At 53.2% G+C, this 22,734-nt stretch overlaps 1 protein-coding gene across 8 annotated transcripts in view; it reads left to right on the top strand.

Moving 5' to 3' along the window:
• Positions 1-1,093: 1,093 nt before the first annotated feature.
• LOC132340933 (protein Wiz-like) overlaps positions 1,094-22,734 on the top strand; it is a 66,636-nt gene continuing 44,995 nt past the window's right edge. For 5 of the 8 annotated variants that reach the window (XM_059872133.1, XM_059872130.1, XM_059872129.1 and 2 more), the window contains exons 1-2: positions 1,096-1,449; positions 22,415-22,475. In XM_059872133.1, coding sequence (XP_059728116.1) covers positions 1,161-1,449; positions 22,415-22,475 — 350 coding nt within the window. In that variant the 5' untranslated portion in view covers positions 1,096-1,160. Of the gene's footprint in view, positions 1,450-22,414; positions 22,476-22,734 lie in introns of all 8 variants that reach the window. The other 3 variants (XM_059872132.1, XM_059872131.1, XM_059872127.1) reach the window with 3 other exon arrangements.

The raw sequence follows: 22,734 nt of genomic DNA, 5'->3' as shown, positions 1-22,734 counted from the left end.
CCCGCTGTCAGCTCCTCTTCCTCCCCCTGCCCGGTTCCCGGTGTCAGCTCCTCTTCCTCCCCCTGCCCTGCCCGTTCTCCGGTGTCAGCTCCTCTTCCTCCCCCTGCCCTGCCCGGTTCCCGGTGTCAGCTCCTCTTCCTCCCCCTGCCCTGCCCGGTTCCCGGTGTCAGCTCCTCTTCCTCCTCCTGCCCTGCCCGGTTCCCGGTGTCAGCTCCTCTTCCTCCCCCTGCCCGGTTCCCGGTGTCAGCTCCTCTTCCTCCCCCTGCCCGGTTCCCGCTGTCAGCTCCTCTTCCTCCCCCTGCCCGGTTCCCGGTGTCAGCTCCTCTTCCTCCCCCTGCCCTGCCCGTTTTCCCTCATTGAGGAGCAGATTTGACATGTGGTGACCTTTGGCACCCCAACCCCTCCCTCTTTGCCCATTTTGTGCCCGTTTTCCCTCAGTGAGGAGGACAGGTGACACTTGGTGACCTTTGGCACCCCAACCCCTCCCTCTTTGCCCATTTTGTGCCCGTTTTCCCTCAGTGAGGAGGACAGGTGACACTTGGTGACCTTTGGCACCCCAGCCCCTCCCTCTTGTCCCATTTTGTGCCCATTTTCCCTCAGTGAGGAGGACAGGTGACACTTGGTGACCTTTGGCACCCCAAACTCTCCCTCTTTGCCCATTTTGTGCCCGTTTTCCCTCAGTGAGGAGGACAGGTGACACTTGGTGACCTTTGGCACCCCAAATCTCCCTCTTTGCCCATTTTGTGCCCGTTTTCCCTCAGTGAGGAGGACAGGTGACACTTGGTGACCTTTGGCACCCCAAACTCTCCCTCTTTGCCCATTTTGTGCCCGTTTTCCCTCAGTGAGGAGGACAGGTGACACTTGGTGACCTTTGGCACCCCAAACTCTCCCTCTTTGCCCATTTTGTGCCCGTTTCCCCTCACTGAGGAGGACAGGTGGCACTTGGTGACCTTTGGCACCCCAAACTCTCCCTCCTTGCCCATTTTGTGCCCATTTTCCCTCAGTGAGGAGGACAGGTGACACTTGGTGACCCTTGGTGACCCCAAACTCTCCCTCCTTGCCCATTTTGTGCCCGTTTTCCCCGCAGGTCGTGCCGGCAGTCCCCGCAGTGCCGCCGCCGCCTCCTGCCGCGCGCGGCTCCGCCTTCCCGGCCCCGTGGCATGGAGGAGAGCGCGCCGCCCTTCCCGCAGCGCCTCGGCGACGGCGGCCGAGCCCTCCTGATGCCCCCCGAGCCCGGCCCCGAGCCCGCCTTCCTCCAGGACGCCAAAGCCGCCGCCCAGAGCGCGGCGCCGCCCGGCACGCGGCTGGAGGAGGAGGACGCCTTCTACGGCGGCGCCGAGGAGGAGCCGGCGGCCGCGGGGCCCGAGCTGAGGGAGGAACCCTCGGACTTCTTCTCCTCGCTGGCCCGGCACGAGCCCGACGTGGCCCTGGAAGCGCACGACGAGGCCGGTGAGTGCCGGGTCGGGTCGGGTCCGTTCGGGGGGTTCCGTCCGTCTTACGGCACCGGGCTGGTTTGGGGGGTTGGTTCTCTTGGGGGTGGGGTTGGCTGTCTGCGCGTTGGTTGTGTTGGTGATGATGGTGTTGGTTGTGTTGGTGTTGGTTGTGTTGGTGGTGATGGTGTTGGTTGTGTTGGTGGTGATGGTGTTGGTTGTGTTGGTGGTGATGGTGTTGGTTGTGTTGGTGATGATGGTGTTGGTTGTGTTGGTGGTGATGGTGTTGGTTGTGTTGGTGATGTTGGTGTTGGTTGTGTTGGTGATGATGGTGTTGGTTGTGTTGGTGGTGATGGTGTTGGTTGTGTTGGTGATGGTGTTGGTTGTGTTGGTGATGATGGTGTTGGTTGTGTTGGTGATGATGGTGTTGGTTGTGTTGGTGGTGATGGTGTTGGTTGTGTTGGTGATGTTGGTGTTGGTTGTGTTGGTGATGATGGTGTTGGTTGTGTTGGTGATGGTGTTGGTTGTGTTGGTGATGTTGGTGTTGGTTGTGTTGGTGGTGATGGTGCTGGTTGTGTTGGTGATGATGGTGTTGGTTGTGTTGGTGGTGATGGTGTTGGTTGTGTTGGTGGTGATGGTGTTGGTTGTGTTGGTGGTGATGGTGTTGGTTGTGTTGGTGATGATGATGGTGTTGGTTGTGTTGGTGATGATGATGGTGTTGGTTGTGTTGGTGATGATGGTGTTGGTTGTGTTGGTGATGATGGTGTTGGTTGTGTTGGTGATGATGGTGTTGGTTGTGTTGGTGATGATGGTGTTGGTGATGATGGTGTTGGTTGTGTTGGTGATGATGGTGTTGGTTGTGTTGGTGGTGATGGTGTTGGTTGTGTTGGTGATGATGGTGTTGGTTGTGTTGGTGGTGATGGTGTTGGTTGTGTTGGTGATGATGGTGTTGGTTGTGTTGGTGATGATGGTGTTGGTTCTGTTGGTGGTGATGGTGTTGGTTGTGTTGGTGATGATGGTGTTGGTTGTGTTGGTGATGATGATGGTGTTGGTTGTGTTGGTGATGATGGTGTTGGTTGTGTTGGTGATGATGGTGTTGGTTGTGTTGGTGATGATGATGGTGTTGGTTTTGTTGGTGATGATGGTGTTGGTTGTGTTGGTGATGATGGTGTTGGTTGTGTTGGTGATGGTGTTGGTTGTGTTGGTGATGGTGTTGGTTTTGTTGGTGATGATGGTGCTGGTTGTGTTGGTGGTGATGGTGTTGGTTGTGTTGGTGATGATGGTGCTGGTTGTGTTGGTGGTGATGGTGTTGGTTGTGTTGGTGATGATGATGGCTCTCTTGGTGTTGGTTGTGTTGGTGATGATGATGATGATGTTGGTTGTCTTGGTGTTGGTGCTCTTGGTGATGATGATGGCTCTCTTGCTGTTGGTTGTGTTGGTGGTGTTGGTTGTATTGGTGTTGGTGATGATGGTGTTGGTTGTGTTGGTGGTGATGTTGGTTGTGTTGATGTTGGTTCTCTTGGTGTTGGTTCTCTTGGTGATGGTGTTGGCCTTCTTGGTGTTGGTTCTCTTGAGAGATGATGTTGGTGTTGGTTGTGTTGGTGGTGGTGTTGGTTCTCTTGGTGTTGGTTCTCTTGGTGGTGATGATGATATTGGTTGTCTTGGTGATGGTGGAGGTTCTCTTGGTGTTGGTTCACTTGGTGATCGTGTTGGCTCTCTTGGTGATGGTGTTGGTTGTGTTGGTGATGGTGTTGGTTGTCTTGGTGATGGTGTTGGCTCTCTCTTGGTGATGGTTCTCTTGGTCATGGTGTTGGTTGTGTTGGTGATGGTGTTGGTTGTGTTCGTGATGATGATGGTTGTGTTGATGATGATGATGGCTCTCCGGTGATGCTGTTGGTTGTTTTGGTGAAGATGTTGTTTCTCTTGGTGCTGGCTCTCTTGGTGATGATGATGGCTCTCCGGTGATGCTGTTGGTTGTCCTGGTGTTGGTTCTCCTCACGTTGACTCTCTTGGAGATGGTGGTGGGTCTCTCTCGGTGTTGGTCCTCTTAATGTTGACTCACCTGGAGATGGTGTTGGCTCTCTTGGTGTCGTTGTTGGCTCTTGGTGACGGGGTTGGTTTCTTGGCATTGATGTCAGTTCTCCTGGTGGTGGTTTTGGTCCTTTTGGTGATGGTGTTGGTCCTTTTGGTGATGGTGTTGGTCCTTTTGGTGATGATTTTGGTTCTCCTGGTGATGGTGTTGGTTCTCCTGGTGATGGTGTTGGTTCTCCTGGTGGTGGTGTTGGTTCTCCTGGTGATGGTGTTGGTTCTCTTGGCATTGATTTTGGTTCTCCTGGTGGTGGTTTTGGTCCTTTTGGTGATGGTGTTGGTTCTCCTGGTGATGGTGTTGGTTCTCCTGGTGGTGGTTTTGGTCCTTTTGGTGATGGTGTTGGTTCTCCTGGTGATGGTGTTGGTTCTCCTGGTGATGGTGTTGGTTCTTTTGGTGATGGTGTTGGTTCTCCTGGTGATGGTGTTGGTTCTCCTGGTGATGGTGTTGGTTCTCCTGGTGATGGTGTTGGTTCTCCTGGTGATGGTGTTGGTTCTCCTGGTGGTGGTTTTGGTCCTTTTGGTGATGGTGTCGGTTCTCCTGGTGATGGTGTTGGTTCTCCTCGTGATGGTGTTGGTTCTCTTGGCATTGATGTTGGTTCTCCTGGTGATGGTGTTGGTCCTTTTGGTGATGGTGTTGGTTCTCCTGGTGATGGTGTTGGTTCTCCTGGTGGTGGTTTTGGTCCTTTTGGTGATGGTGTCGGTTCTCCTGGTGATGGTGTTGGTTCTCCTGGTGATGGTGTTGGTTCTCCTGGTGATGGTGTTGGTTCTCCTGGTGATGATTTTGGTGGTTCTCTCTTGATGATGATGATGATGATGATGATGATGATGATGATGATGATGATGATGATGGCTCTCTTGCTTTTGGCTCTCCTGCTGTTGGCTCTGTCTTGGTGTTGGTGTTGACTCTTGGTGAATGTTGACTCTCGGTGACGTTCTTGGTTCTTTTGGTGACGTTCTTGGTTCTTTTGGTGACGTTGTTGGGGGAGTTTTGGGGTGGTTTCGTGGAGTTTTGGGGGTTTGGGGCTGTCTGGGGTGGTTTTGGGGGAGATTTGGGGGAGTTTTGGGGATTTTGAAGGAATTTTGGGGGAGTTTTGTGGAGTTTTGGGGGTTTGGGGCTGTCTGGGGTGGTTTTGGGGGAGATTTGGGGGAATTTTGGGAGTTTTGGAGGAATTTTGGGGGAATTTTGGGTGTTTTGGAGGAATTTAGGGGGAATTTTGGGAGTGTTGGAGCTGGGTTTGGGGTGCTGGAGCTGGATTTGGGGTGCTGGAGCTGGATTTGGGGTGCTGGAGTTGGGTTTGGGGTGTTGGAACCGGGTTTGGGGTGTTTGGAGCCGTGTTTGGGGTGTTTGGAGCCGTGTTTGGGGTGTTTGGAGCCGTGTTTGGGGTGTTTGGAGCCGTGTTTGGGGTTTGGAGCCGTGTTTGGGGGGTTTGGAGCCGTGTTTGGGGTGTTTGGAGCCGTGTTTGGGGTTTGGAGCCGTGTTTGGGGGGTTTGGAGCCGTGTTTGGGGGGTTTGGAGCCGTGTTTGGGGGGTTTGGAGCCGTGTTTGGGGTGTTTGGAGCCGTGTTTGGGGTGTTTGGAGCTGTGTTTGGGGGGTTTGGAGCCGTGTTTGGGGTGTTTGGAGCTGGGTTTGGGGTTTGGAGCCGTGTTTGGGGGGTTTGGAGCCGTGTTTGGGGTGTTTGGAGCCGTGTTTGGGGTTTGGAGCCGTGTTTGGGGTTTGGAGCCGTGTTTGGGGTGTTTGGAGCTGGGTTTGGGGTGTTTGGAGCCGTGTTTGGGGTTTGGAGCTGTGTTTGGGGTGTTTGGAGCCGTGTTTGGGGTGTTTGGAGCCGTGTTTGGGGTGTTTGGAGCCGTGTTTGGGGTTTGGAGCTGTGTTTGGGGTGTTTGGAGCCGTGTTTGGGGTGTTTGGAGCCGTGTTTGGGGTTTGGAGCCGTGTTTGGGGTTTGGAGCCGTGTTTGGGGTTTGGAGCCGTGTTTGGGGTGTTTGGAGCCGTGTTTGGGGTGTTTGGAGCCGTGTTTGGGGTGTTTGGAGCCGTGTTTGGGGGGTTTGGAGCCGTGTTTGGGGTGTTTGGAGCCGTGTTTGGGGTTTGGAGCCGTGTTTGGGGTGTTTGGAGCCGTGTTTGGGGTTTGGAGCCGTGTTTGGGGTTTGGAGCCGTGTTTGGGGTTTGGAGCCGTGTTTGGGGTGTTTGGAGCCGTGTTTGGGGGGTTTGGAGCGGTGTTTGGGGTGTTTGGAGCCGTGTTTGGGGTGTTTGGAGCCGTGTTTGGGGTTTGGAGCCGTGTTTGGGGTGTTTGGAGCCGTGTTTGGGGTGTTTGGAGCCGTGTTTGGTGTTTGGAGCCGGGTTTGGGGTGTCTGTAGCCGTGTTTGGGGGGTTTGGAGCCGTGTTTGGGGTTTGGAGCCGTGTTTGGGGTCGGGGTTTCTCCAGTGCCAGACTTTGGTCAGGTTTTGGGATCAGCAGGGCGCCCCAGGTGCCCTCACAGCCCTGATTTAATTCAGCACCCCCCAGTGAGCTCTGGGGTGTTTTTGGTGTGTTTTTGGGGTGTTTTTGGGGTGTTTTTGGGGTGTTTTTGGTGTGTTTTTGGGTTGTTTTTGGGGTGTTTTTGGGGTGTTTTTGGGGTGTTTTTGGGGTGTTTTTGGGGTGTTTTTGTGGTGGTTTTGGGGTGAAATGGTGTCGTTCTCATGGGCTGGTTCCTCCCACGGGCTTCTCCAGTCCCAGAACTCAAAACTTTGGCTGGATTTGGGGATTTTGGGATCAGCAGAGCCCTGCAGGTGCCTCCAAACCTTTCTGGATCCCTTCCCGAGGGATCTTTGCCAACTTTTGGAGTTTTTTGTGGTTCTTTGAACCCATTCCAGGAAAAACCCCGAGAGCAAAACCCATGGACCCCAAAACCATCCCAAACTTCCCGGGACAACCCCAGAACATTTCCTGGGGGTGCCCTCGGGGTCAGGGCTGGTTCCCAGCTCTGGCCCCGTTCCCGGGAATTTTCCCCTAATTAGAGTCAGTGCCAGGAAAAGAAATAATGGGATTGGCTGGGCATGGAAACAGCCCCAAACTGGGAGGGGAACAGCCCCAAACTGGGATGGGAACGGCCCCAAACTGGGGTGGGAACAGCCCCAAACTGGGATGGGAACGGCCCCAAAGTGGGATGGGAACAGCCCCAAACTGGGATGGGAACAGCCCCGAACTGGGACGGGAACAGCCCCAAACTGGGACGGGAACAGCCCCAAACTGGGACGGGAACGGCCTCAAACTGGGATGGGAACAGCCCCAAACTGGGATGGGAACAGCCCCAAACTGGGACAGGAGCAGCCCCAAACTGGGAGGGGAACAGCCCCAAACTGGGACGGGAACAGCCCCAAACTGGGATTGGAAAAGCCCCAAACTGGGATGGGACCAGCCTCAGACTGGGATGGGAACAGCCCCAAACTGGGATGGGAACAGCCCCAAACTGGGATGGGAACAGCCCCAAACTGGGACGGGAACAGCCCCAAACTGGGATGGGAACAGCCCCAAACTGGGACGGGAACAGCCCCAAACTGGGACGGGACCAGCCCCAAACTGGGACGGGACCAGCCCCAAACTGGGATGGGAACAGCCCCAAACTGGGACGGGAACAGCCCCAAACTGGGATGGGAACAGCCCCAAACTGGGATGGGAACAGCCCCAAACTGGGACGGGAACAGCCCCAAACTGGGATGGGAACAGCCCCAAACTGGGACGGGAACAGCCCCAAACTGGGACGGGAACAGCCCCAAACTGGGACGGGAACGGCCCCAAACTGGGACGGGAACAGCCCCAAACTGGGATGGGAACAGCCCCAAACTGGGACGGGAACAGCCCCAAACTGGGATGGGAACAGCCCCAAACTGGGACGGGACCAGCCTCAAACTGGGATGGGAACGGCCCCAAACTGGGATGGGAACAGCCCCAAACTGGGACGGACCAGTCCCAAACTGGGACGGGACCAGCCCCAAACTGGGAAATTCCCGCCGCGCCCTCTCTCCTGTGTCGGAGCTCTCGGAGTTTTGGGGTCGGGAGCTCCTCCCAAAGTTTTTTGGGACTTGGAGAGCTTTTCCCTGAGATTTTTGGGATCTGGGGCTCTTCCCAAATCTTTGGGGTCAGGAGCTCTTCCCAAATCTCTTTGGGATTGGGAGCTTTTCCCAAATCTCTTTGGGGTCGGGAGCTCTTCCCAAATCTCTTTGGGGTCAGCAGCTCTTCCCAAATCTTTGGGGTCGGGAGCTTTGCCCAAATCTTTTTGGGGTCGGGAGCTTTGCCCAAATCTCTTTGGGGTCAGCAGCTCTTCCCAAATCTGTTTGGGGTCAGGAGCTCTTCCCAAATCTTTGGTGTCAGGAACTCTTCCCAAATCTGTTTGGGGTCAGGAGCTCTTCCCAAAGGTTTTTGGGGTCAGGAACTCTTCCCAAATCTGTTTGGGGTCAGGAACTCTTCCCAAATCTCTTTGGGGTCGGGAGCTCTTCCCAAATCTTTTTGGGGTCAGCAGCTCTTCCCAAATCTTTTTGGGGTCGGGAGCTTTTCCCAAATCTCTTTGGGGTCAGGAGCTCTTCCCAAATCTTTTTGGGGTCGGCAGCTTTTCCCGAAGACTTTTGGGGTCGGGAACTCTTCCCAAACACTTCTGGGGTCAGGGGCTCTTCCCAAAGACTTTTGGGGTCAGGAACTTTTTCCAAGGACTTTTTGGGGACTTCGGGAGCTTTTCCCAAATCTCTTTGGGGTCAGGAGTTCTTCCCAAAGACTTTTGGGGTCAGGAGTTTTTCCTAGAGACTTTTGGGATCAGCAGCTCTTCCCAAACACTTCTGGTGTCAGGAGCTCTTCCCAGATCTATTTGGGGTCAGGAACTCTTCCCAGGGACTTTTGGGGTCAGGAACTCTTCCCAAATCTTTGGGGTCAGGAGCTCTTCCCAAATCTTTTTGGGGTCCGGAGCTTTGCCCAAATCTTTTTGGGGTCGGGAGCTTTTCCCGAAGACTTTCGGGGTCGGGAACTCTTCCCAAAGACTTTTGGGGTCAGGAACTCTTCCCAAATCTTTGGGGTCAGGAACTCTTCCCAAAGGTTTTTGGTGTCAGGAACTCTTCCCAAAGGTTTTTGGGATTTGGAACTCTTCCCAAATCTCTTTGGGGTCAGGAACTCTTCCCAAAGTTTTTTGGGATTTGGAACTCTTCCCAAATCTCTTTGGGGTCAGGAACTCTTCCCAAAGGTTTTTGGTGTCAGGAACTCTTCCCAAATCTTTGGGGTCAGGAACTCTTCCCAAAGGTTTTTGGGGTCAGGAACTCTTCCCAAAGTTTTTTGGTGTCAGGAACTCTTCCCAAATCTCTTTGGTGTCAGGAGCTCTTCCCAAATCTTTTTGGGGTCGGGAGCTTCTCCCGAAGACTTTTGGGGTCAGGAACTCTTCCCAAATCTTTGGGGTCAGGAGCTCTTCCCAAATCTATTTGGGGTCAGGAACTCTTCCCAAATCTTTGGGGTCAGGAACTCTTCCCAAATCTTTGGGGTCAGGAACTCTTCCCAAAGGTTTTTGGTGTCAGGAACTCTTCCCAAAGGTTTTTGGTGTCAGGAACTCTTCCCAAAGTTTTTTGGGATTTGGAACTCTTCCCAAATCTCTTTGGGGTCAGGAACTCTTCCCAAAGGTTTTTGGGGTCAGGAACTCTTCCCAAAGCTTTTTGGGGTCAGGAACTCTTCCCAAAGTTTTTTGGGATTTGGAACTCTTCCCAAATCTCTTTGGGGTCAGGAGCTCTTCCCAAAGGTTTTTGTGGTCAGGAACTCTTCCCAAAGGTTTTTGGAGTCAGGAACTCTTCCCAAAGTTTTTTGGGATTTGGAACTCTTCCCAAAGGTTTTTGGGGTCAGGAACTCTTCCCAAAGGCTTTTGGGGATCAGGAGCTCTTCCCAAATCTATTTGGGGTCAGGAGCTCTTCCCAAAGACTTTTGGGGATCAGGAGCTCTTCCCAAAGGTTTTTGGGGATCAGGAGCTCTTCCCAAATCTATTTGGGGTCAGGAGCTCTTCCCAAAGGCTTTTGGGGCACCCCAAATGCCCTTTGGGGTCAGCAGGGGTGCCCTGACCCCGTGACACCTCCCCGCTCCTCAAGGTGCCCCCGCACCTCCGGGCTCGGCCGGTTTCGGCTCCGTTATCCCAAAATTCGAGCGTCGGGCTGGAGCAGCTGCCGCGGCCTCTTGTGGGGCTATAAATAAAATCCCAAATCCCAAATCCCTGATCCCAAATCCCCTCCCAGCCCGACCCGACCCTGCCCGGTGCCGGAACGGGGCCGCGGTTTAAAAATAAACCCGGGAGGGAAACGCCACCAGAGGTTTGGGATTTCCCGAAGTAGGACAAGGACGGGGTTGAACTCTCCAGTGGGCCCTAAAATTCTGAGTTTTGGGCCCTAAAATCCTGAATTTTGGGCCCTAAAATCCTGAATTTTGGGCCCTAAAATCCTGAATTTTGGGGCCTAAAATCCTGAGTTTTGGGCCCTAAAATCTTGAATTGTGGGCCCTAAAATCCTGAATTTTGGGGCCTAAAATCCTGAATTTTGGGCCCTAAAATCCTGAGTTTTGGGCCCTAAAATCCTGAATTTGGGGCCCTAAAATCCTGAATTTGGGGCCCTAAAATCCTGAATTTGGGGCCCTAAAATCTTGAATTTTGGGACCTAAAATCCTGAATTTTGGGCCCTAAAATCCTGAGTTTGGGGCCCTAAAATCCTGAATTTTGGGCCCTAAAATCCTGAATTGTGGGCCCTAAAATCCTGAGTTTTGGGCCCTAAAATCCTGAATTTTGGGCCCTAAAATCCTGAATTTTGGGCCCTAAAATCCTGAATTTTGGGCCCTAAAATCCTGAGTTTTGGTCCCTAAAATCCTGAATTTTGTTCCCTAATATCCTGAATGTTGGGCCCTAAAATCCTGAGTTTTGGGCTCTAAAATCCTGAGTTTTGGGCCCTAAAATCCTGAATTTTGGGCCCTAAAATCCTGAGCTGGGGCCCTAAAATCCTGAATTTTGGGCCCTAAAATCCTGAATTGTGGGCCCTAAAATCCTGAGTTTTGGGCCCTAAAATCCTGAATTTTGGGCCCTAAAATCCTGAATTTTTGGGCCCTAAAATCCTGAATTTTGGGCCCTAAAATCCTGAATTTGGGGCCCTAAAATCCTGAATTTTGGGCCCTAAAATCCTGAATTTTGGGCCCTAAAATTCTGAATTTGGGGCCCTTAAATTCTGAATTTTGTTCCCTAATATCCTGAATTTTGGGCCCTAAAATCCTGAGATTTGGGCCCTAAAATCCTGAGTTTTGGGCCCTAAAATCCTGAATTTTGGGCCCTAATATCCTGAATTTTGGGCCATAAAATCCTGAATTTTGGGCTCTAAAATCCTGAATTTTGGGCCCTAAAATCCTGAGTTTTGGGGCCTAAAATCCTGAGTTTTGGGCCCTAAAATCCTGAGTTTGGGGCCCTAAAATTCTGAATTTTGGGCCCTAAAATCCTGAATTTTGGGCCCTAAAATCCTGAATTTTGGGGCCCTTAAATCCTGAATTTGGGGCCCTAATATCCTGAATTTTGGGCCCTAAAATCTTAAATTTTGGGCCCTAAAATCCTGAATTTTGGGGCCCTAAAATCCTGAATTTTGGGGCCCTAAAATCCTGAATTTGGGGCCCTAAAATACTTAGTTTTGGGGTCCTAAAATCTTGAATTTTGGGGCCCTAAAATCCTGAATTTTTGGGCCCTAAAATCCTGAAGTTTTGGGCCCTAAAATCCTGAATTTTGGGGCCCTAAAATCCTGAATTTTGGGCCCTAAAATCCTGAGTTTTGGGCCCTAAAATCCTGAGTTTTGGGCCCTAAAATCCTGAATTTTGGGCCCTAAAATCTTGAATTTTGGGCCCTAAAATCCTGAATTTTGGGGCCCTAAAATCCTGAGTTTTGGGCCCTAAAATCCTGAGTTTTGGGCCCTAAAATCCTGTTTTTTAAACCGTAAAATCCCATTTTTGGACTGCAAAATCATGGGATCGTGTCCTGGAATGTGGAGTTGTGCTCCTGGAGCTCAGGATCGAGTGCTGGACTTTGGGATCATGTCCTAGAATTTGGGATCGTGTGCTGGAGTTCGGGATCTTGTCCTGGAGTTTGGGATTGCATCCTGGGTTTTGGGATCGTGTGCTGGAGATCAGGATCATGTCCTGGAGTTTGGGATCATGTCCTGGAGTTTGGGATCCCATCCTGGATCCCAGGATCCTATCCTGGAGTTTGGGATCGTGTCCTGGAGTTTGGGATTGCATCCTGGAGTTTGGGATTGCATCCTGGGTTTTGGGATCGTGTGCTGGAGATCAGGATCGTGTCCTGGAGTTTGGGATCATGTCCTGGAGTTTGGGATCCCATCCTGGACCCCAGGATCCTATCCTGGAGTTTGGGATCGTGTCCCGGACTGTCCTGGAGTTTCCTGGACCCCAGGATCCCATCCTGGATCCCAGGATCCCATCCTGGAGTTTGGGATCGTGTCCTGGATCTCAGGATTGGGTGCTGGAGCTCGGGATTGTGTCCTGAAATCCGGAATCGTGTCCTGGAGTTTGGGATCGTGTCCCGGACTGTCCTGGAGTTTCCTGGACCCCAGGATCCCACCCTGGATCCCAGGATCCTATCCTGGAGTTTGGGATCGTGTCCCAGACTGTCCTGGAGTTTCCTGGATCCCAGGATCCCATCCTGGAGTTTGGGATCATGTCCTGGATCTCAGGATCACGTCCTGGAGCTCGGGATTGTGTCCTGAAATCTGGAATCGTGTCCTGGAGTTTGGGATCGTGTCCCAGACTGTCCTGGAGTTTCCTGGACCCCAGGATCCCACCCTGGATCCCAGGATCCTATCCTGGAGTTTGGGATCATGTCTTGAATCGCAGGATCGGGTCCTGGAGCTCGGGATTGTGTCCTGAAATCCGGAATCGTGTCCTGGACTGTCCCAGAGTTTCCCAGGATCCCATCCTGGAGTTTGGGATCATGTCCCGGACTGTCCTGGAGTTTCCTGGATCCCAGGATTCCATCCTGGAGTTTGGGATCATGTCCTGGATCTCAGGATCAGGTCCTGGAGCTCAGGATTGTGTCCTGAAATCTGGAATCGTGTCCTGGAGTTTGGGATCGTGTCCCGGACTGTCCTGGAGTTTCTGGACCCCAGGATCCCATCCTGGATCCCAGGATTCCGTCCTGGAGTTTGGGATCATGTCCTGGATCGCAGGATCACGTCCTGGAGCTCGGGATTGTGTCCTGAAATCCGGAATCGTGTCCTGGAGTTTGGGATCGTGTCCTGGACTGTCCTGGAGTTTCCTGGACCCCAGGATCCCATCCTGGAGTTTGGGATCGTGTCCCGGACTGTCCTGGAGTTTCTGGACCCCAGGATCCCACCCTGGATCCCAGGATCCCCCCTCAATCCCGGCTCCCGTGGCCAGCCTCTCCCTTTCCCCTGGGAGCCGCTTTCCCGGAGCTGCCCCGCAGAGCTGCGGCTGCCGCGGCCGCTGCCGAGGCAAACCCTCCGCGGGAATCCTCCCCCTCGCTCCTGATCATTTCCCGCCTCCTTGGCACTGCTGGAATTTTTCCAGGAGCTTTTCCAGGAGCTTTTCCAGCTTTTCTGTCTCCGCTGCCTCTTCCCCGGGAGCTGCAGGTGCCAAACCACGGCCGGGGTTGATGTTTTTTTTTCCCTGATTTTTTTTTTCCCTGATTTTTCAGCTTTCCAGGGATTTTTGACGTTTGTTTTTCCCTTCGCCGCCGCTGACTCACGGCTCCCGTGTGAGCCCCGAGCTGACGAGATTCCCATCCCTCCAGATTCCTGGGATTCCCCTGGAATCTTCAGGCCCCCATCCCCCTCCTCTGCCCTCCCCTCCCCATCCAGAACTTCTTCAAACTTTTTCCCAGAACTTTTCTGGGATCTGGAACGAGGCTGGGACATCATTCCCCCTCCGTGGAATTCCCCAAATCCACGGATCCCCCTCTTCCCTGCGGATTTCTCCCTCCTGGGACCTTTCTCCTCCTCCACCCGGATCGGGTCGGTCCCGAGGTGCCTCCAGACCCTTTTGGGGACATCCCAAATTTCCCCGGGAAATTTGGGATGTCCCCAAAACCACGGCCGGGGTTGATGTTTTATTTTCCCTGATTTTTCAGCTTTCCAGGGATTTTTGACGTTTGTTTTTCCCTTCGCCGCCGCTGACTCACGGCTCCCGTGTGAGCCCCGAGCTGACGAGATTCCCATCCCTCCCGATTCCCCTGGAATCTTCAGGCCCCCATCCCCCTCCTCTGCCCTCCCCCCCCCCATCCAGAACTTCTCCAAACTTTTTCCTGAACTTTTCTGGGATCTGCAACGAGGCTGGGACATCATTCCCCCTCCGTGGAATTCCCCAAATCCACGGATCCCCCTCTTCCCTGCGGATTTCTCCCTCCTGGGACCTTTCCCCTCCTCCACCCGGATCGGGTCGGTCCTGAGGTGCCTCCAAACCCTTTTGGGGACATTTGGGATGTCCCCAAAACCACGGCCGGGGTTGATTGATTTTTTTTTCCCTGATTTTTCAGCTTTCCAGGGATTTTTGACGTTTGTTTTTCCCTTCGCCGCCGCTGACTCACGGCTCCCGTGTGAGCCCCGAGCTGACGAGATTCCCATCCCTCCCGATTCCCGCGATTCCCCTGGAATCTTCAGGCCCCCATCCTCCTCCTCTGCCCTCCCCCCCCCCAATCCAGAACTTCTCCAAACTTTTTCCCAGAACTTTTCTGGGATCTGGAACGAGGCTGGGACATCATTCCCCCTCCGTGGAATTCCCCAAATCCACGGATCCCCCTCTTCCCTGCGGATTTCTCCCTCCTGGGACCTTTCCCCTCCTCCACCCGGATCGGGTCGGTCCCGAGGTGCCTCCAGACCCTTTTGGGGACATCCCAAATTTCCTCGGGAACGTTTTCCAGCCCTGCTGGGCGCGGCCGCTCCTCCGGCAGCCGGCCCCCGGTTGGGCCTCTTTTCTTGGAAAAGCAGCAGAGCAGCTGTTCCCGGGAAGAGGAACCCGGAGAACGTCGGGAGGGACGAATCCATCGGAGCTCTGGGGTCGTTCTTGGGGAATTTGTGGCACCTGGAATGTCCTGGAAGGGCCGGGAATGCCCGAGGGAGCTGTGACCTGGATCCCGTCCGGGTTGGATTCGGCCCCAGAGGGATTTTTCCAGCCCCTGGTGAGCGGTGGGATGAGGAAGCTCCTCCCTTTTTTTCCGTGGATTTCCTCCAAAATCGGAGCTCGGGAGGCTTTGACGGGCAGGGATCGTCCCAGGAACATTCCAGAGCTCGTTTGGGATCAGTTCCGTGATGGCACCAGATCTTCTGTGGAGCTGCTCTCATGGGGACATTTGGGATCATTCTGTGACGCCACCAGATCTTCCATGGATCCTCTCCATTGGGGACATTTGGGATCATTCCATGACATCACCAGATCTTCCATGGATCCTCTCCATTGGGGACATTTGGGATCATTCCATGATGTCACCAGATCTTCCATGGATCCTCTCCATTGGGGACATTTGGGATCATTCCGTGACGTCACCAGATCTTCCATGGATCCTCTCCATTGGGGACATTTGGGATCATTCTGTGACGTCACCAGATCTTCCGTGGATCCTCTCCATTGGGGACATTTGGGATCATTCCGTGACGTCACCAGATCGTCTGTGGATCCCCTCCAATGGGGACATTTTGGGGTTTATTTGGGGTCATTTCATGATGCCACCAGATCTTCCATGGATCTGCTCCGATGGGGACATTCCAGAGGTCATTTGGGATCATTCCATGATGTCACCAGGTCTGCCATGGATCTGCTCCAATGGGAACATTTGGGATCAATCCATGATGTCACCAGGTCTGCCATGGATCTGCTCCAATGGGGACATTTGGGATCATTCCATGATAGCGCCAGATCTCCCATGGATCTGCTCCGATGGGGACATTCCAGAGGTCATTTGGGATCATTCCATGATGTCACCAGATCTCCTGTGGATCTTCTGCAATGGGGGCATTCCAGGGTTCATTTGGGATCATTCCTTCATGTCACCAGATCTCCCATGGATCTGCTCCAATGGGGACATTCCAGAGCTTGTTTGGGATCATCCCATGATGTCACCACCAGATTGTCCGTGGATTCTCTCCGATGGGGACATTCCAGGGTTCATTTGGGATCTATTCCATGATGTCACCCGGTCTCCCATGGATCTGTGTCTCCGATGGGGACATCCCAGAGCTCATTGGGATCAATTCCATGATGGCACCAGATCTCCCATGGTTCCTCTCCAGTGGGGACATTCCAGGGTTCATTTGGGATCATTCCATGATGTTACCACCAGATCTCCCATGGATCCTCTCCAGTGGGGACATTCCAGAGCTTGTTTGGGGTCATTCCGTGGTGTCACCACCTCTCCTGTGGCTCCATGTCTCCTATAAAGACATTCCAGGGTTCATTTGGGATCATTCCATGACGGCACCAGCAGATCTCCCATGGATCCTCTCCGATGGGGACACTCCAGGGTTCATTTGGGATCATCCCATGATGTTACCCCCAGATCTCCCATGGATCCTCTCCATGGGGACATTCCAGGGTTCATTTGGGATCATTCCATGATGTTACCACCAGATCTCCCATGGATCCTCTCCATGGGGACATTCCAGGGTTCATTTGGGATCATTCCATGATGGCACCAGATCTCCCATGGATCTCCTCTGATGGGGACATTCCAGGGTTCATTTGGGATCATTCCATGACGGCACCACCAGATCTCCCATGGATCCTCTCCGATGGGGACACTCCAGGGTTCATTTGGGATCATCCCATGATGTTACCACCAGATCTCCCATGGATCCTCTCCATGGGGACATTCCAGGGTTCATTTGGGATCATTCCATGATGGCACCAGATCTCCCATGGATCTCCTCTGATGGGGACATTCCAGGGTTCATTTGGGATCATTCCATGACAGCACCAGATCTCCCATGGATCCTCTCCATGGGGACATTCCAGGGTTCATTTGGGATCATTCCATGATGTCACCAGATCTCCCATGGTTCCTCTCCAGTGGGGACATTCCAGGGTTCATTTGGGATCATTCCATGACGGCACCACCAGATCTCCCATGGATCCTCTCCAATGGGGACACTCCAGGACAATCCCGTGGATCTGGGTCCACCCCAACATTCCGTAGGAATTTATTTCGGGTGGATGGGAGAGGGAGGAGCTTCCATTTGCCCTTTTTTGGTGGAATTTCCGTGTTTTTCTCCTTCCGTGGCGCTCGCTCCCCGGGAACGTCGGGGTTACCGACCCCGGGCACCTTTGCCTGCCCCACGGTCGGGTCGGACCCGCCCCGGGTGGCCCCTGGGGCTGGAAGAGCCGGATTTGGGGCCCTTGGATGGATTTGGGGCCGGGCTGGGATCTGGGGGATGGAATTCCCACCTCCCCGTGGTTCCAGAGGGATTCTGGGGAGCCAAACGGCTCCGACGGTGCCGGGGACCGGAAACTCCCAATTCTGGGCATCTCGTGGTCCTGGGTGACCGGGCGGGGGTTGGGCTTGACCTTGGAGGTCTCTTCCAACCATTCCTGGGTTCTTCTTTTCCAACCTTCATCGTTCCATGGCTGAAAATTCCCATTGTGGAATTCCTCATGGTGCTGGTAACGACCCCGAATCCGCGCCGTCCGTGGCAGGAATCCATGGGTTGGGTTGGGTTGGGTTGGATTGGATTGGGTTGGATTGGTTTCAATTGGGTTTGGTTGAGCTGGGTGTGGTTTGGTTTGGTTTGGTTTGAGTTGGGTTTGGTTGGGATGAGTTTTGTTGAGTTGGGTTTGATTTGGTTTGGTTGAGTTGAGTTGGGTTGGGTTGAGTTTGGTTGAGTTTGGTTTGGATGGATTGAGTTGGATTGGGTTGAGTTGGTTTGGGTTTGTTTTTGTTGAGTTGGGTTTGGTTGAGTTTGGTTTGGATGGATTGAGTTGGGTTGGGTTGAGTTGGTTTTCATTGAGTTGGGTTTGGTTGGGATGAGTTTTGTTGAGTTGGGTTTGATTTGGTTTGGTTGAGTTGAGTTTGGTTGAGTTTGGTTTGGATGGATTGAGTTGGATTTGGTTGAGTTGGTTTGGGTTTGTTTTTGTTGAGTTGGATTTGGTTGAGTTTGGTTTGGATGGATTGAATTGGATTTGGTTGAGTTGGTTTGGGTTTGTTTTTGTTGAGTTGGGCTTGGTTGAGTTTGGTTTGGATGGATTGAGTTGGGTTGGGTTGGGTTCGTTTTCATTGAGTTGGGTTGGGTTGAGTGATTGGGTTGGGTTTAGATGGGTTGAGTTGGGTTGGGTTGGGTTGGGTTGGGTTGGATTGAGTTGGGTTGAGTTGGTTTGGGTTGGGTTAGGTTGGGTTGAGTTGGGTTGGGTTTGGATGGGTTGAGTTGAGTTGGGTTGGGTTTTGTTCAGTTGGGTTGAGTTGGGTTGGTTTGGGTTGCGTTGGGTTGAGTTGGGTTGGTTTGGGTTGGGTTGAGTTGAGTTGGGTTGGGTTGGGGTGGGTAGAGTTGGGGTGGGTTCGGTTTGGATGGGTTGAGTTGGGTTGGGTTTTGTTGAGTTGGGTTGAGTTGAGTTGGTTTGGGTTGCATTGAGTTGAGTTGGGTTGGGTTGGGTTGGGTTGGGTTTGGATGGGTTGAGTTGGGTTGGGTTGGTTTGGGTTGGTTTGAGTTGAGTTGGATTGAGTCGGGTTGAGTTGGTTTGGGTTGAGTTGGGTTGGGTTGGTTCGGGTTGGGTTGAGTTGGGTTGGGCTGGGTTGGGTTTGGATGGGTTGAGTTGGGTTGGTTTGAGTTGGGTTGGGTTTAGATGGATTGACTTGGGTTGAGTTGGGTTGGGTTGAGTTGGGTTGAGTTGGGTTGGGTTGGTTTGGGTTGGTTTGGGTTGAGTTGGATTGGGTTGAGTTGGGCTGGTTTGGGTTGGGTTGGGTTGAGTTGGGCTGGGTTGGGTTGGGTTTGGATGGCTTGGGTTGGTTTGGGTTGGGTTGAGTTGGGTTGGGTTGAGTTGGGTTGGGTTGGTTTGGGTTGGTTTGAGTTGAGTTGGATTGAGTCGGGTTGAGTTGGGTTGAGTTAGTTTGGGTTGAGTTGAGTTGGGTTGGTTTGGGTTGGGTTGAGTTGGGTTGGGTTGGTTTGAGTTGAGTTGAGTTGGGTTGGTTTGGTTTGGGTTGAGTTGGGTTGGGTTGGGTTCGTTTTCATTGAATTGGGTTGGGTTGGTTTGGGTTGGGTTGGGTTGGGTTGGGTTGGGTTGGGTTTGGATGGGTTGAGTTGAGTTGGGTTGGATTGGGTTGAGTTGGGTTGAGTTGAGTCAGGTTGAGTTGGGTTGAGTTGGGTTGAGTTGGGTTGAGTTGGGTTGAGTCGGGTTGAGTGTGAGGCCAACTCACCGGTGACCACCCGACCACCGTCCCGGCCACTGGGTGGGAATTTTGGGGGCCCTGGTTGGGTTTGGAGGATTTGGGAACCCCTCGGATCGCTCGGGGAAGTCGAGCGCGAATTCCCGCCCAATTTCCGCCATTTTGGCTTTCCAGGAACCAATTTTGGTCTGACCAAGCCTCCATCCAGGAATTTGATGGGAACCATCCCAAAAAACCTCTTGGCTCAGACTCTTAGGGAGTTTTAACCCAAAATCCTTGGAATTTTGGGGATTTTGGGGTTTCCTGCTCCAATTTGGGCTGTTCCAGCCCCATCCCGTTGGGTTTGAGCCCTTCCAAGGATGGAATTCCTCCATCCTGGGCTCTTCCCAACCCAAAACCTTTGGAGTTTGTCCAGATCCGGCCTCACCCCGCTGGGACTCCACAAACCCCTTCGGAACTCCGGGATTTTGGGATTAAACTCTGGGATTTTGGGAATGTTGGGGTTAAACTCTAGGATTTTGGGGAATCTTGGGGTTAAACTCTGGGATTTTGGGAATTTTGGGGTTAAACTCCGGGATTTTGGGGAATCTTGGGGTTAAACTCTGGGATTTTGGGAGTGTTGGGGTTAAACTCCGGGAATTTAGGGAATGTTGGGGTTAAACTCCGGGATTTTGGGGAATCTTGGGGTTAAACTCTGGGATTTTGGGGAATGTTGGGGTTAAACTCTGGGATTTTGGGAATGTTGGGGTTAAACTCCGGGATTTTGGGGAATGTTGGGGTTGTTCCCCATTTTTTGTGGTTCCATCCTGGTTAGATTTTTCTTGGATCCAGATAAGGGGATCACAGAACAGGGATTTTTGGGAATGTGTAATGGGGATTTTTGGGAATGTGTAATGGGGATTTTTGGGAATGTGGAACGGGGATTTTTGGGAATGTGGAGAAGGGATTTTTCGGAATGTGGAACGGGGATTTTTGGGAATGTGGCTCCGTGCTGGAGCTCTCCTTGGGGTCAGGATAACGAGATCCCAGAACAGGAATTTTGGGAATGTGGCTCCGCGCTGGAGCTCACCCCAGAGCCAGGATAATGGGATCACAGAACAGGAATTTTGGGAATGTGGAACGGGGATTTTTGGGAATGTGGAACAGGGATTTTTGGGAATGTGGCTCTGCGCTGGAGCTCATCCCAGAGCCAGGATAACGGGATCACAGAACAGGGATTTTTGGGAATGTGGAACAGGGATTTTTGGGAATGTGGCTCCGTGCTGGAGCTCCCCTCAGAGCCAGGATAACAGGATCACAGAACAGGGATTTTTGGGAATGTGGCTCTGTGCTGGAGCTCATCCCAGAGCCAGGATAACGGGATCACAGAACAGGGATTTTTGGGAATGTGGAACGGGGATTTTTGGGAATGTGGAACGGGGATTTTTGGGAATGTGGCTCAGTGCTGGAGCTCTCCTCAGGGCTGTGATAACAGGATCACAGAACAGGGATTTTGGGAATGTGGAACGGGGATTTTTGGGAATGTAGAACGGGGATTTTTGGGAATATGGCTCCGCGCTGGAGCTCACCCCAGAGCCAGGATAATGGGATCATAGAGCAGGGATTTTGGGAATGTGGAACAGGGATTTTGGGAATGTGGAACAGGGATTTTTGGGAATGTGGCTCCGCGCTGGATCTCTCCTTGGGGCCAGGATAATGGGATCCCAGAACAGGGATTTTTGGGAATGTGGAACAGGGATTTTTGGGAATGTAGAACGGGGATTTTGGGAATGTGGAACGGGGATTTTTGGGAATGTGGAACAGGGATTTTTGGGAATGTGGAACAGAGATTTTTGGGAATGTGGCTCCATGCTGGAGCTCACCCCAGAGCCAGGATAATGGGATCATAGAGCAGGGATTTTGGGAATGTGGAACGGGGATTTTTAGGAATGTGGAACAGGGATTTTTGGGAATGTGGCTCCGCGCTGGAGCTCGCCCCAGAGCCAGGATAACGGGATCCCAGAACAGGGATTTTGGGAATGTGGCTCCGTGCTGGAGCTCCCCTCAGAGCCAGGATAATGGGATCATAGAGCAGGGATTTTTGGGAATGTGGCTCTGTGCTGGAGCTCTCCCCAGAGCCAGGATAACGGGATCCCAGAACAGGAATTTTTGGGAATGTGGAACAGGGATTTTTGGGAATGTGGCTCTGTGCTGGAGCTCTCCCCAGAGCCAGGATAACGGGATCACAGAGCAGGGATTTTGGGAATGTGGAACAGGGATTTTTGGGAATGTGGCTCCATGCTGGATCTCACCTTGGGGCGGGGATAACGGGATCCCAGAGCAGGGATTTTTGGGAATGTGGAGCCAGGATAACGGGATCCCAGAACAGGAATTTTGGGAATGTGGAACAGGGATTTTTGGGAATGTGGCTCTGTGCTGGATCTCTCCTTGGGGCCGGGATAACGGGATCCCAGAGCAGGGATTTTTGGGAATGTGGAGCCAGGATAACGGGATCCCAGAACAGGAATTTTGGGAATGTGGAACAGGGATTTTTGGGAATGTGGCTCTGCGCTGGATCTCTCCTTGGGGCCGGGATAACGGGATCCCAGAGCAGGGATTTTTGGGAATGTGGAACAGGGATTTTTGGGAATGTGGCTCTATGCTTGAGCTCTCCCCAGAGCCAGGATAACGGGATCACAGAACAGGGATTTTGGGAATGTGGAACGGGGATTTTTGGGAATGTGGAACAGGGATTTTTGGGAATGTGGAACGGGGATTTTTGGGAATGTGGCTCTGCGCTGGATCTCTCCTTGGGGCCGGGATAACGGGATCCCAGAGCAGGGATTTTTGGGAATGTGGAACAGGGATTTTTGGGATTGTGGCTCCGCGCTGGATCTCTCCTTGGGGCCGGGATAACGGGATCCTAGAGCAGGGATTTTTGGGAATGTGGAGCCAGGATAACGGGATCACAGAACAGGAATTTTGGGAATGTGGCTCCATGCTGGTTCTCTCCTTGGGGCCAGGATAACGGGATCCCAGAGCAGGGATTTTGGGAATGTGGAACAGGGATTTTTGGGAATGTGGCTCCATGCTGGATCTCACCTTGGGGCGGGGATAACGGGATCCCAGAGCAGGGATTTTTGGGAATGTGGAGCCAGGATAACGGGATCCCAGAGCAGGGATTTTGGGAATGTGGAACAGGGATTTTTGGGAATGTGGCTCCGCGCTGGATCTCTCCTTGGGGCCGGGATAACGGGATCCCAGAGCAGGGATTTTAGGGAATGTGGAGCCAGGATAACGGGATCCCAGAGCAGGAATTTTGGGAATGTGGAGCCGGGATAACGGGATCTCCCGGCAGCTCTCCCGTTAAACTGCTTAGCAGCGATTATCCGCCGGACGCCGCTCCCGGCCCTGAGCCCTCCCCGAGCCGGGCTGGCAAATCCGGCGCTAATCCCGGCTCAGCCATGCTGGGACAAGCTCTGGGAACGCTCCTGGCCTCCCCAGGGCTGTGGTTTTCCTGGGAATTCCCTCCCGGCTGTGCTGACCCCCCGTTCTCCTCCGTGTTTTCCAGATGAGCCCGACCCCGCCCTCTCCGGAGCCGTCCCGGCCGCGGCTCACCGGACACAGCTCGGGTGAGTTCCCGGGGACGGAGCAGCCGGGGGCTCCCAGGCCGTGCCAGGTCACCCTGCAGGGGTCCCAGGTCACCCTGGAGCCATCCCAGGTCACCCTGCAGGGGTCCCAGGTCACCTTAGGCCATCCAGGTCACCCTGCAGGGATCCCAGGTCACCCTGCAGGGGTCCCAGGTCACCTTAGGCCATCCCAGGTCACCCTGCAGGGGTCCCAGGTCACCTTAGGCCATCCCAGGTCACCTTAGGCCATCCCAGGTCACCC

Source organism: Haemorhous mexicanus, chromosome 34 (genome assembly GCF_027477595.1).
Source record: "Haemorhous mexicanus isolate bHaeMex1 chromosome 34, bHaeMex1.pri, whole genome shotgun sequence".
Taxonomy (NCBI): domain Eukaryota; kingdom Metazoa; phylum Chordata; class Aves; order Passeriformes; family Fringillidae; genus Haemorhous; species Haemorhous mexicanus.
The sequence above is the reverse complement of the archived record's forward strand: the minus strand, read 5'-3'. Positions and strand labels throughout refer to the sequence as shown.